The sequence below is a fragment of the Panicum hallii genome, chromosome 5 (genome assembly GCF_002211085.1).
Source record: "Panicum hallii strain FIL2 chromosome 5, PHallii_v3.1, whole genome shotgun sequence".
Classification (NCBI taxonomy): domain Eukaryota; kingdom Viridiplantae; phylum Streptophyta; class Magnoliopsida; order Poales; family Poaceae; genus Panicum; species Panicum hallii.
In genome coordinates, this window is record NC_038046.1 from 5,030,273 (window position 1) to 5,042,758 (window position 12,486).

Sequence of the window (12,486 nt, forward strand, 5' to 3'; positions counted from 1 at the left end):
CCATGACGTAGAGGGAGAAGTCGACCGGGGTCGTGGACGAGGGCGCACGAGCGGTGGTGAGGTCGAGCAGTGTCGACGGCGATGATGCAGAGTCGCCGGCGTGAGTGCAGAGGCGGCGGCGGCGCTTCCCGTCGCTTCAGCGCCCCCCTTAGGATCGGATCGTTAGGGTTTTTAGGTGGGCTATGGCACGGCGGCGAACCTCGTACCGTGTGCCCCGGCCCCCACCTACTATTTAATGTGGCGCTGCGCGACGGGGGCCCATGTTGCCATTGACTTGGCCGTGCGCCCCCGATCGGGGCGCGGGTCTAACGGACTCTGGATCGGTCGTTGGACCGATCCGGATTGAGATCAATCTAACAGGAAGATGTTGCTGCAATTCCTTTTTGTGCTAATGTTTGCCTCAGATCATGCAGGTTCAGCACTCCTTCTACGGTTGTACCTAGTACGTTCTACATGTGACAAACAGACGAATCTGGAAGACGTACTGGAATACACAACGCAACATGGTACAAAAATAAAATCATTGTACTACAGAACACAATCTCTCCCAACTCAAAGAAAATCATTTGCGAGTAGTCGTTTTTTTTCTTTTCTGGCCTCCCTAGCACTCTGCCTGGGCAGGAAGTTGAACTTGGCACCCCTGGCGCTTTTGTAAACTCTCTTCTCCTTATTCATGAATGCTGGACGATCTGTCCAGATCTTTCAAAAGAAAAATCTCTCCCAACTCTGTAACACGTCGACAGACGAACACGAGCAAGCACAAAGATAACCATCTGTCGACACCATGCGTATGCCGATGGACCTTTCACGGCAAATATCAGACGTGGCTCTTGATGGCGGAGCTGTAGCCCGTGCGGTCGTCGTAGTACTTGGACCAGAGCATGACGCCGCCGTACTTGGGCGAGCCCCTGATGAGCGGCAGCACGCGAGAGTTGAGCTCGCCGGCGGGCACGAACCCGGTGCCCGCCGCACCCTTGGATGCCGGCAGTCCCAGGAAGATCTTCCCCGCCGGCACCGACTGCCACCTCTTCCAGGCGTCCAGGAACGCGCCGCGGCCCGCGCTCGCTTGGCACGGCGGGTTGTTGTAGAACTGCACCCACACGAAGTCGAACAGCCCCGTGTTGATGGCGCCGCCGTCCCACTGGTCCGGGAACGGGCACTGCGGCGCCGCGCTCAGCAGCACCCCCTTGCCGCCATGCTTCTTGCCCATGTTCTTCAGGTCCCTGATGATGTGCAGCCATGTCAGCATCGTGTGCTTAATCAGAGCGTGCAACGACGACGAGTAGCTAGGCAGCCGCGTGATTTTACCTGGCGAGTCTGTCCCAATACTTGGCGCCGCCTTGCTCGATGTCGAAGTCGATGCCGTCAAGGACGGCGTCGCCGAGGGGCCGGGACGACGACGTTCCGCCGAGGTAGGTGTTCCAGAGGTACGCGGCCACGTCGCGCGCGTCCCCCTCGGACGTCAGGCCGTAGCTGCCGACGGCGCCGCCGATGGAGAGCAGGACCTTGATGCCGCGGCGCTGGCACAAGTGGATGTCCTTACTCAGCCCCTTGCAGCCGCCCGACGAGGGGTCGCAGTGCCTGGAAAGGTCGAGCTGCGGCGTCTGTCCCTTGCCGAACTTGAAGACGAAGGCGATGATGACGAACTTGTAGTTGCTCGACGCGCAGGTCTTGGACAGGGACGCCTCGCCGTCGTTCTGGCCCCAGTAGACGGCGATGCCGCCGGAGTGGCATGTTGCGAGGAGCGCCGCCAGGATGGTTGCAGTGAGCAGGAAGGAAGTGAGAGCTCGGCCTGCCATGGCTTGAGCGTGCCCAGCAAGGCTAGCCACAACTAGTAGGAATTCTGTTTTGGTTCTGTAGTGATGGTTGGCGAAGTGTGCTTAGTCGGCACTCCGTTTTATAGCTGTTTTTTTTGGCAAGCGGCTGCGAATGCAATGTCTGTCGAGGGGAGAAATTTTTGTCAGGTTTCGTGCCGTGGCGCGTCCTCCTTTTCTGTGAGTGGTCGCGGTTAAGGAATGCCGACATGGATGAACATTTCGTTGCGCCGTTAAGCTTCCACAATTTGTTTACTTGTCCGGATGATCAGCGAGCGAAGATCATTGATGATGCTGAGTTCAAACCTGAAACACTTCACCGTACGCAACTGAAGTGCAACAGCACACGCGACAAAAATTTGCGTCCTTCCTGTATCTTCTAAGCTGTATGCCTTTGTGTCTGCCCCACCCTCTGTCCCAACAAACGATGGGTCAGTGACGGGTACGTTCGTTTTTATCTTTACTCTACTTGTTAGAATTATTTACAGCTTGATGCAAAACTTTAAACTAGGCAAACCTCAGATGGAGAAACCCAATGTAGAAGTGGACAACAGTCCAAACACCACAATTTGGGATATTCCAAGGTTCCTACACGGATACACCAAGATTCACTTAATCCAATCGGGAACGCATGAAAATTACCACGGTCATGTGACATGTCAGCACCGACCAAACATGACTGCAACAATGACCAAACCAAAAGATAAAATGCAATATTCCATTGGAACCGAGAGGAATCAGGGGGGAAAATATACGGCCGAAAGGTTCAAGAATAATGGCAAATAAAGGACCATACAGGCATCACATATCGGGAGCATTGGCAGCGACAAAATGCTGAAATACGGCATTGCCATTGGTTCGATATCAATAATGAAAACATCTAGCACAAGACAATGGGGTTTCAACTCCTTAATCCTCAATTGTAGCACAAAAATTTGATGGTAGACAAAATAGCAAAAAGTACCCCAGTAATCAAGTCTCCTGGAAATTCTACAAGCCTAACAGAAGGATTTAGAACACACGGTACACCTTTCCCATAGTGCTCTTCAGGTACAGGCATCTCACCTGCAGACACAAAAATAAGGTGCCAGATAAAATCAGTGATCATCAAACAGGGATAAGCACAAAATTTAACAGGAGCACGGAACATTGAGACACATACATTCTGCCAGTTCTTCTTCAAGAGTGACACAAGGAAGTTGACACTCATTTGCACATTCTGGAAGATTTGCTTCTCTTCCATACCGCAATTGCCAACAGCAACACCCATGCAAAGCACCTTCTTCAGCTGGAACTTAACTGTAGCCTTAGTCTCGTTAACCTTGGATTCAAGGGATTCCTGATGAGTCACCAGAGTAGGGAACTTTCCTGCAGCGAATACTTAAGATGAGTAACAGTAATAAAAGACCAGACAAAATGCGCTAACAAATCAGAACTGCAATTTGCTTCCATAAAAAGTAAAGATCAATTATTTCCAATACATGTACAAACATATGGAGTTGTGAAGATCATGATGATCAATTCTAGACCAGCAAACCCAACCTAATCTATAACATGCCATTCTTTGAAAAAAAGAAATTACCAATATGCTCCACAAGAACAATAGTAGTGAAGAGCTCAACCAAATGATAGCATGAAAAGAATGCAAAATGACATTATTACTTTACAAAAGCAGAAGAGAAAAACACAATTCAATATTCAAGGAACAAGTTTGCTATGTTATAGGCTTATAGCAGACCAAGAAATTTCTGCAGTCTTTCTCATAGTTGATGAGAAAGTAACTGAGTGTGCCAAAAATCATACTATGAACAGAGGATGCCGTCACAACATGCCAATATAATGCAATAGATGAAAAAGGTAGATGTCCTTGCCTGCCTTGTTAAGACCAGGTCCAAGAAGACGAGGAATTTGTTTAATGATAGCCTCAGACGCAAGGAAAGCATGGTATCTCTTCGCGAGCTTCTTAACTAGCTTCTTGTTTTTGTTCATCTTCTTGAGGGCTTCCACATCCATACTGTCTAGACCTATTCTCTCTGCCTGAAGAGAATATTGCCACAGCATATTAGAACAGAAATAGCACAGGAACTAAATATGCTGGATCTAAATGGTGTAACAAGCATGTTGATGGCAGAGTTTAGAATATGCATTAAGCACTAACAATGAGCTACTAAATACAATTTTATGTAACAGGGCATGTTGATAGCTCAAGCTTAGAATATGTATTAAGTATCAGAACAGCATGCCATGTCACAGGTAACAGTACAAAATCAGAAATTGTAGACTCTTTCGATAAATTGTTTGAATCAAATACAACAGACACTCAAAGCAGAAATTCGAAAAACAGAGAGAAAAGATTAAATTACAAGTATAAGCAATTCAATGCTAAAACATGGGGACAATGGTACAAGCATAACATACCTCCTCAACGTGCTGAGCATCACCAAGCATGCAAACCTTCATCTTAGGCCGAGGGATGTGAGGCAGCTTAACAGAACCACTGAAACGCTTGTCTTTTTGAGGGTCATAGTTCTTCAGTCCAATCTGCAGCTCAATGGTTTCAACGAACTTGCGCTGCTTCTCACGAGAGTCATTGGTAATTGAGGCAATTGCTTCCCTCAGAGCTTCACTCTGCAACTTACTGAAATAAGACAGGAAACAGTTAGTTGCATGATGGAACAAAACATTTTAAGTATTTTGCTTCGGACAACAAAAATCTTAGCATAGCATTTCTAAACACATCAAATTAAGGTAACACCAATGATTGCACTAGCCTGTTTTCACTATCTGTACCAAAGAAACAGAGTAAATAGCCAAAGTCCCTTAAAACTTTAAACGAGAAGGTATGCGTGTTAGACATTTGCCCCCAGTTCCATAGTTACTGGAATGTGCTATGAATCCATCGCTAATATTGTTTGACTGCCCTGTTCCCAAAATCATATTACTTTTTGGCACCAGGATTGGTAAATGGAGCATGACTGCGCGTCTGGAAAAGACATGCATAGTTGATCCACTGCCAATGGGGAAACTTCCATTCAAATCTTTCTGCAAGGACACTACTAATAGCTAATAAGAAAATATCGATTGCAATGTACCATCTAAGAAGGGGATCAGACTATTATGAGATAAATCGGCCAAATAACACGATACAAAAAGGAGGACCGGGTAAACTCCTAAACACTGCGAGCCACATCATTGACAGTAAACAACAAGGTGCGATTAGCAACCAATGGCACATCACGTTGTAGACATATCAGCCAGTTCTCTCACAGAATGCAACACGCAACTGCGACTCAAGCAGAAGAGAAACCGCAGCCGTACCTCATGGCGCCGGTGGTGCGAGCAGCGTTCCTGCGAAGAGATGGATAAGATGGCGGGTGAGATGGATGGAACAAACGCAATGGAGTGGATGCGTGGGGAAGAGGGATGCGGCGGCTTACCGCGAGGAAGGGGGAGGCGGCGCGGCAGAGTGGAAACCCTAGAATTGGTCGACGCGGGGAAGAGCGTGGTTTTATACTGGGGCGGGCCGCTAAACCCTAAAATGTTCGTGCTATGAGAACTAGTAGACGGGCTGTGGGCCAGTGCTTAATATGGGCCTTTGTTTGTCAGTTAATGGGCTTACTTTTTTAAACTGATGGGCTTAACTTTACAGGACCGGAAGCAATGAATAGGACATTTTTTTTACAGACTCCAAGAAGTTTTGAAGCCGATCATTCCTATCCGGACTAACGATTCTTGCAGGTCGAGCCGCGCGCACACACGAGCTCCAAGTCTCCAACTCAACCCTTTGCTCACTCTCATTCTTCATCTCTCTGACATAATGACATGGTCATGCTGACAACCTAGCATACCATGCAGCCGAGCATCTGCTAATTAATGGTACCTGGACCTTGAGGACACAATTAACGATTTTAAGAATAAAAATGTGAAAGTCAATAGTTTGGTTACCTCTCTGACACTAACAAACAATTTTGAGGACCGATGGTACGTGTCATTCAGAAAGCAAGGCGTGTCTATGTATTCACATTCCTTTATTTTTCACATAAGCTTCTCTGCATATAATTGGGTGGAGTTATAAAGTTTACTCATAGGCAGGTAATATTTACTTGCGCGCCATTTTAGTTCGTAAAACAATTGTTCGGAAAAAGGTATGTTGAACAACATTGCGGCTACCACATACAGTGTATGGTAGCGCATTCATATATGTAGACATAACTTAAATAATAGACCACATGGCACAACTTTGGATGCAAACTAATGGTGTAAAAATAAAATGGCAAATGTTTAATATTTTAACATCACCATTTCATTTTTTTTGGCGCATAAAATGCTTAACGTCAAGATTCCAAGCCAAGCTATGGAAATATTGAGTTGAAGCCAACATTTTAGATGTACCATTTTAATGTTTTGCACATAAAAATGTTGAGTTAGGCTGCACAAAAAAATGAATCAAGCTTTACGGATTTTGAAAGATACTACACAAGTATAATGTAATGGCAAAGATCGGTTTTTTTTGAGGGGTCGCAAATATTAGATGAATGAAAAAGAAAAAAAGAACGAAAGAAAAAAGAACCCGTGTGGGCTTTTTCTGTCCTCCGCGCGAGGGAACTTCGGCCTCTTGGGTTGAATTTACGGATCATTCTACCGAGGGCACAACGGCCCACGCCTCGTCAGCCGGATCATTTTCCTTTACCCGTGGGGCGGAGGGGCCGCCATGCGCATCTCCTCTCTCCTCTCGCCGCGACGCCGCCGTGGTCGCGATTCCGCGACCTGTCCGACGCGCCGGTCTCAAGAGTCAGCGCCGCATCTCCTGTTCCCTCGAGACTTGCGCTGCCACCGTAGCCTCTCTTCCCGGCCCTCAGCCGGCGTCTCCACGCCGGCCCGTCGGTGACGGGTCCTCTAAGACGGCGTGTTAGGGTCAGCCTGAGACGAGGAAGACGCGATTAATTGGACGCGGGCTATTGCATGAAGTCGATCTGGGGTCCTGCAAGGACGGACCGGCTTGCGGTGCGCAGATCCGGCGAGGGCGCTCAGCCAAAGCCCGGGTTCCCGGCCACGGAGCGGTCGTTGCCACTGGCCCCGGCGTCGTCGTATTGCTATACCAATCAAGGTTGGCTCCCTCCCTCCTCGCCCTCACTTCTCTCTTACTCATTTTATCGGGTTGGAAGTCAAACTCGATGATCGAATTAAAGAATTGTGTGGTGAATTATCTAGATTGAATCATCCCATACGCCCTTCTGCGTTCCAACCGAATAACTGCATGGTACCATTTTCAGTGTTTAGTCGATTATGATCTCGATTTGGTTGAGCAGGGTCTTCTCAGTAGTAGATCGCTCGACTACACCCAACTCTGATTTTGCTTGTGTCGGTTAGTTTAAAATAGGTTGGGTGAATCGTGGCGTTACAGGACATTTGAGCATCTCTGTCGCGGAAGCTGAGCTTTTACAAAGTCTCGAGAAATTATAGATGATGTTTACTAAATCACTGGTGCTAGTTGCTAATTATCAATTGCAATTTTACAGGGAAGGAAGGTGATGAGGTCTTAACGAGCATTAGTATTGGCATCTGAAAATGTTTGCAACTCCACACTAGCAGACTGCCTTGTTGCTATGGAGAAAATTCTTCATTAGATTTTATTAGATTTTATACTTGATAGTTTTGGGTGTTCTTTGAGTGCCAAAAATGGAGCACCTCCCTGTTGAAGTCATTGGCAACATTCTTTCCCATCTTGGTGTTGCACGTGATGTCATGGTTGCCTCTGCGGTATGCCGGAAGTGGCGGGATGCCTGCAGGAGGCACCTTCGTTTGCTGTCTTTCAACTCCGATGACTTTCCTCGGGACATGACTACACGTCAATTGGAGATTGTCATCACACAGACTATATTTCAGACGATGGGGCTGCAATGCCTCTCGATTCATATAGATAACACCCATGAGTTCTCTGCAGCACCAGTGATTGCCTGGCTCATGTATACCAGGGAGACACTCCGGAGCTTGTCTTACAATGTCAGGACAATACCTAATGTAAACATTCTGGAAAAGTGCGGCAGGCAGAAGCTCGAAGTGCTAGATTTGGACCATAACACAATCACAGGTGTTGAACCAAGCTATCAGAGGTTCACTTGTCTGAAATCCCTTTCCCTGAGGCATTTCAGCATTTCAGCATTGGATCTGAGCCTTCTAGTTGCTGCTTGCCCGAAGATAGAGTTATTAGCACTTGATGTCCTTGAGGTTGTCACTTCAGATCCACAATCTACAATGGAGCTCACAAGCCATACATTGAAGTCTCTTTTCGCAAAATCAGTAGGTGTAGATAAGATCATACTTGATGCAGATAATTTGGAAGTTCTACACTTGAATGCATTGAATCTTGATCTGTTTGAGCTTATCGGGAAAGGAACACTAAAACATCTTAAGATTGATGATGTAAGTGTTACACATTTGGATATTGGGGACAGTACTGATAATCTGGAGGTAGTAGATGTGAGCAACTTCACAATAGTCTGGCCAAAGTTCTATAATATGATATCCAGAGCATCCAACTTGCGTATGCTACGATTTTGGGGTGTTGTATTTGATGACGAGGATGAAATTGTGGATTCAGAAACAATAGCTGTTTCATTTCCTCTTCTTAGGCACCTTTCATTGAGCTATGAATTACGAGACGGGTTGCTCCACTACAGCCTGCAGGGTTCATCACCACTGGAGAATGTCTCAGTTCTGGAACTTGGTTGGACTGTAATAAGTGAGCACTTTGGACCCTGGGTGTTTGGTATGATTGAAAGGTGTCCAAATCTCAAGAAACTTATTATTCATGGTGTTCTTTCTGAGGCAAAAACACGAGAAGAGCGCCAGATGCTAGCAAGCTTCACCTCATTTATAGTCTGTCTCATGAGGAGGTACGTGCACGTGGATGTACAATTTGAGTATGAGTGACATCTACTAGGTTCAATTGGCAGTCCTAGTTCAGTTGAAGTCGTGCCATCAGGTAACCTTTCCCAACTTTTCCTTTTTGTAGCATCACATCATTTTATTCAGCATGGTCTTATTACAGTTTTTGTGATCTCTTCATGATACTGACTTTTTGTAGATGGTTTGTAAGGTCTCATGTTTGTCCTGTAGGAGTCTTTGAACGCAAAATCCTTAGTGCCAAAAACAAATTTTCAAAACAACTTATTCAATTTCAGGCTCTTGGAATTTTGATGTAATTTTATAATGGAATTAGCAAGGGATTAAGCTATTTTATGGAAGGATCCCAATGCTATATTTGGCGGTTTGTTTCTTCTTGATTGATAAGGCTGCATTGTGTATATTTATGTGACATATCGAAACAAACGTTCCCTGAATACAATTGTTATCTGATAGTTGTGCCTCTTAGTTTAGTTTATGTGATGGTTATTGGCAAACAACTTTATTTTTGAGCAGCTTATTCACCTTCATGTAGTACTTTTAGAGAAAGGGAAGAAGACGTTGTTTTTTTAATCATTAATGGTTTTATGGTATTCTGTGAGATGTTCGGTGTAAGGGCGATAGGCCCCCTGAAGGTCAGTTGTCCTATCATTCCCCTTCTCGTCACCGTATCCCCCCCCCCCCCCCCCTGTTGTCCCCCTTCTGTCGGTTCTGTAAACTTTCTGGTATTTCCGTTTTGGTAATGGAAATGGGGGTATGGCCTCGATAAAAAAAAATGGTTTTACGCATTGAGATTCAAAATTGGTGACTTCCACGAAAGCCACTATTACAGACCATAGCTTACACATCTATCTTTTCTGATGTCATATCCAGAAACTCTGATTTTACAAGACTGGTGGCAGGCAAACCATTTTTTTCCCATAGTCCAAACATCTTCTGTTATAGAACCTGACCTAAATTACAGTTCTTGTAACAGTCTGCTTATCAGCTGTGCATACGTTTCGCCTTTTAAACAAGGTACCTGACATTATGATGCTCCTAAAGTAGCTTCACTAGTTTTACTACATAGTAATTCTTTGACTTATTTATTCATTTTATCATTTGGAACATTATTTGGAAGTATACACTGGTAGAGCTACATAGTTACATAGTAACTACAAGTTTTGTTGTATATATTGTTCTTTATTACCGTTGATTTAGCATCTGTTAACACACCCTTCAAGAGCAATATTGCTCTCTTTTGTTGTGCCCTTTCACACTCAATCGTATGCTCCCTTTATATTCAATAGATGTATAACCTTTTTTTCCATTTTATTCATTTGGCAGATTTTCTTCTGATTCGACATCTCGAGGACTGTCTAGTGTAAATTCATCCTAGGTGCATGTCCGCTCCACATGGTTAAAGAAAGTTTGTGCTGATCTCTTCACAGATGCCTGCACTTGTCCAATATGCATTAAGTGCAGGCTGGAGAACAGAATGCGCTCCCATTTCTGGAAAAAAAATACTCCCCTTTCTATTCTTCGGACTGGAATGAAATGCTTATGTTGAGATTTATTGGCCTTTGTTACATAATAGCTAGAGTTTTAAACTTTCATGAGACTAACCTTGAATCAAATTCTTTGAAGGTACCATTAAATATTGGTAAATTGTAAATTGGCGACTTCATGCTCAGTAAAGTGTATGATTGATTCTCTTTGGAAATTCGTCATTTACTGTTGTCGCTTTTTACATTGACATTCCACTCCAAGGGATTCCATGATAAATTAATTAGTCCATATGGGCAGCATCACTGCCTAATCCTAGTTATCCAGACTGGGGTTTGTTATAAAATCTTGTGTTGTTATCCCGTTTGGGTTTTTGTTTTACAGTTGTTTAGAACAGAACATATTCCATGGTGGATCATATCGAATTTATGGGTCCTGCCTGGCTTTCCAATAGATGTTCCTCACTATTGATGCAGGTTCACTTGCTATTCACAAAATATTTTTGTTTTACAACTTGCATTATTGAACGTTTTCTGGATTTGGTTGGGTTGGGTTGGTTTGACATAATCTCTGTAGGCCTGTATCTTATGCTTTTGATGTTTTGGGTAGAATCATTTAATTTTTATCCATTTTATGTAGAAACTGAAGTTTTGTTCCACCCTGGTCTGTTTTCCATTGCTAAACTAATCCATTGGCTGCTATGATGAGAATCTCATGCAATTCGTCCTCTTGGAATACTATTTTTCTCTCTCTCTTGACCTGTTCCCTGATAGAATACGATGAGACATGGTTGATCTGAAAGTTCAAACCGTTGACCTTTCTGTGCTAGTTGCTTTGCTACACAAGTTTGCAGGTGAGAATTTCGTAGTGGCCTTGGCATGAACCAGTAGCACACCAGCACAAAATCTTTCTTTTCTCTCTCAAGTCAAGTGGGTTTTTTTTATAAAAAAAGTAGGAGATGCAGGCCGTGGAAGCATTCGGATTATCCATATTCCTGCCACTAAGCGTGAAATTCCAACTGGTGTGTCATGTCAAAACAAAAAGGCTACCGGTGATAAAATCTAGAAGACAACGAACGAGATTTAAGTGGTGCCATCCAAGACTATGTCGTTGCGATGTCTGTCTGGGTGTTGTTCTTTATTTTTAAAAAAAACTGCGGTGTCTCGTTTTCACTTTCGTAATTTGCCGTTGTCGGATGGCAAAGCATGATTCGCCGGAACTGCATGCCCATCTCCCTGCTCTTGCGTGTATCTCACTTGCTGATTCCGCAGTGTTCTCTGCCCAATAAAAAACTGCGAAGACGAGATACTAGACCATAGAGTGCAGGCCTATTCTTGCCAAAAGATTTGCAAAATCTACCGAATCTCTGAACAAAGAATTGGACAGGGTGACCTTCTACTGGCACTGGGCAGGTACACAGTATAGTATTTTTCTGCTCCTCCTCCGTACGCACTGTGCAATGATTCACTGGAGGCCCTGGCCTCCGGCACATGAACAGGAGGCCTTTTGGAACTTCAGCCTTGACCAAGCACGGTAGAAGAAAGAAGAGGAGAAACCGTAGAGAGAGAAAGAAGTGTTAAACAAAACCAGCAGTGAGAGAAACCAACAAGAATTTTCCAGAATTGATGAACTTGGTTTGGCTTTTGCAGCTCAAGGATTAAGCAATTTCTTAGTTAAAAAAAGGATCAAGCAATTTGGTGAAGTGACCTGAGGAGTTGGCCACCAAGTATACATGCAGCTTCTTTTGGAGTAGTTTATCATGCGCTTGAGGCCCTACTTAGGCAAAGGATTAGGCACTAATGACCAGTCAGCAACTTGGCCTCAACTCATACAAATGTGTTTAGTGTGCTCCATGTTTGCAGTTATCCATAACATCTCAGGAGGGGAAGAGCCAAGGAGGCCAGAGTGAGGCCTTCTCTCTTCTCTAAGAACAAATATTTCTCTTTGAGGAAACAATGTTTTTAGTATTTGGTGCAGGACAATGCCCTGATGTTGACCTGTGAAGACGGGGATAATCCCAAACAAACCCATTTCCAAGCACCTACCAGATTTTAATATTTTCCATGCCCCTAGACTTTTATAATTTTTTCCACATTGGATGTGTATCCATATCATATTTGGTGGTGCTTTGGTTAGGATTGCTTGGGACTAAACTAGTTGCTTGTGATAATTGGAGATGTATTATGGAGTAAGAGCATATACTTTGACGAATCAGATTAAATCAACTCCCTCTGTCTCTCCTAGCTAGCTAGGCTTCCTCTCTGTCTCCCTCATCTGCTTT

General features: G+C 44.5%; 3 protein-coding genes across 3 annotated transcripts; 1 reads left to right on the forward strand and 2 right to left on the reverse strand.

Annotated features, from left to right (window-relative positions):
• Positions 1-469: 469 nt before the first annotated feature.
• Positions 470-1,855, reverse strand: LOC112894845 (acidic endochitinase-like). The gene is made up of 2 exons (XM_025962673.1): positions 1,309-1,855; positions 470-1,223 (listed from the first exon to the last, which is right to left on the reverse strand). The coding sequence occupies exons 1-2, from the start codon at positions 1,797-1,799 to the stop codon at positions 818-820; spliced, it is 897 nt and encodes a 298-aa protein (XP_025818458.1). The 5' UTR covers positions 1,800-1,855; the 3' UTR covers positions 470-817.
• Positions 1,856-2,566: 711 nt separating this feature from the next.
• On the reverse strand, positions 2,567-5,333 carry LOC112893454 (60S ribosomal protein L10a-like). Its single transcript, XM_025960798.1, has 6 exons — positions 5,252-5,333; positions 5,133-5,162; positions 4,233-4,452; positions 3,686-3,851; positions 2,977-3,182; positions 2,567-2,879 (listed from the first exon to the last, which is right to left on the reverse strand). The coding sequence occupies exons 2-6, from the start codon at positions 5,135-5,137 to the stop codon at positions 2,826-2,828; spliced, it is 651 nt and encodes a 216-aa protein (XP_025816583.1). The 5' UTR covers positions 5,138-5,162; positions 5,252-5,333; the 3' UTR covers positions 2,567-2,825.
• A 1,149-nt stretch (positions 5,334-6,482) lies between these two features.
• On the forward strand, positions 6,483-10,422 carry LOC112893453 (F-box/LRR-repeat protein At1g67190). The gene is made up of 3 exons (XM_025960797.1): positions 6,483-6,921; positions 7,334-8,799; positions 10,047-10,422. Exon 2 carries the CDS (start codon positions 7,494-7,496, stop codon positions 8,745-8,747), a length of 1,254 nt encoding a protein of 417 aa, XP_025816582.1. The 5' UTR covers positions 6,483-6,921; positions 7,334-7,493; the 3' UTR covers positions 8,748-8,799; positions 10,047-10,422.
• The last annotated feature ends 2,064 nt before the right edge of the window (positions 10,423-12,486 follow it).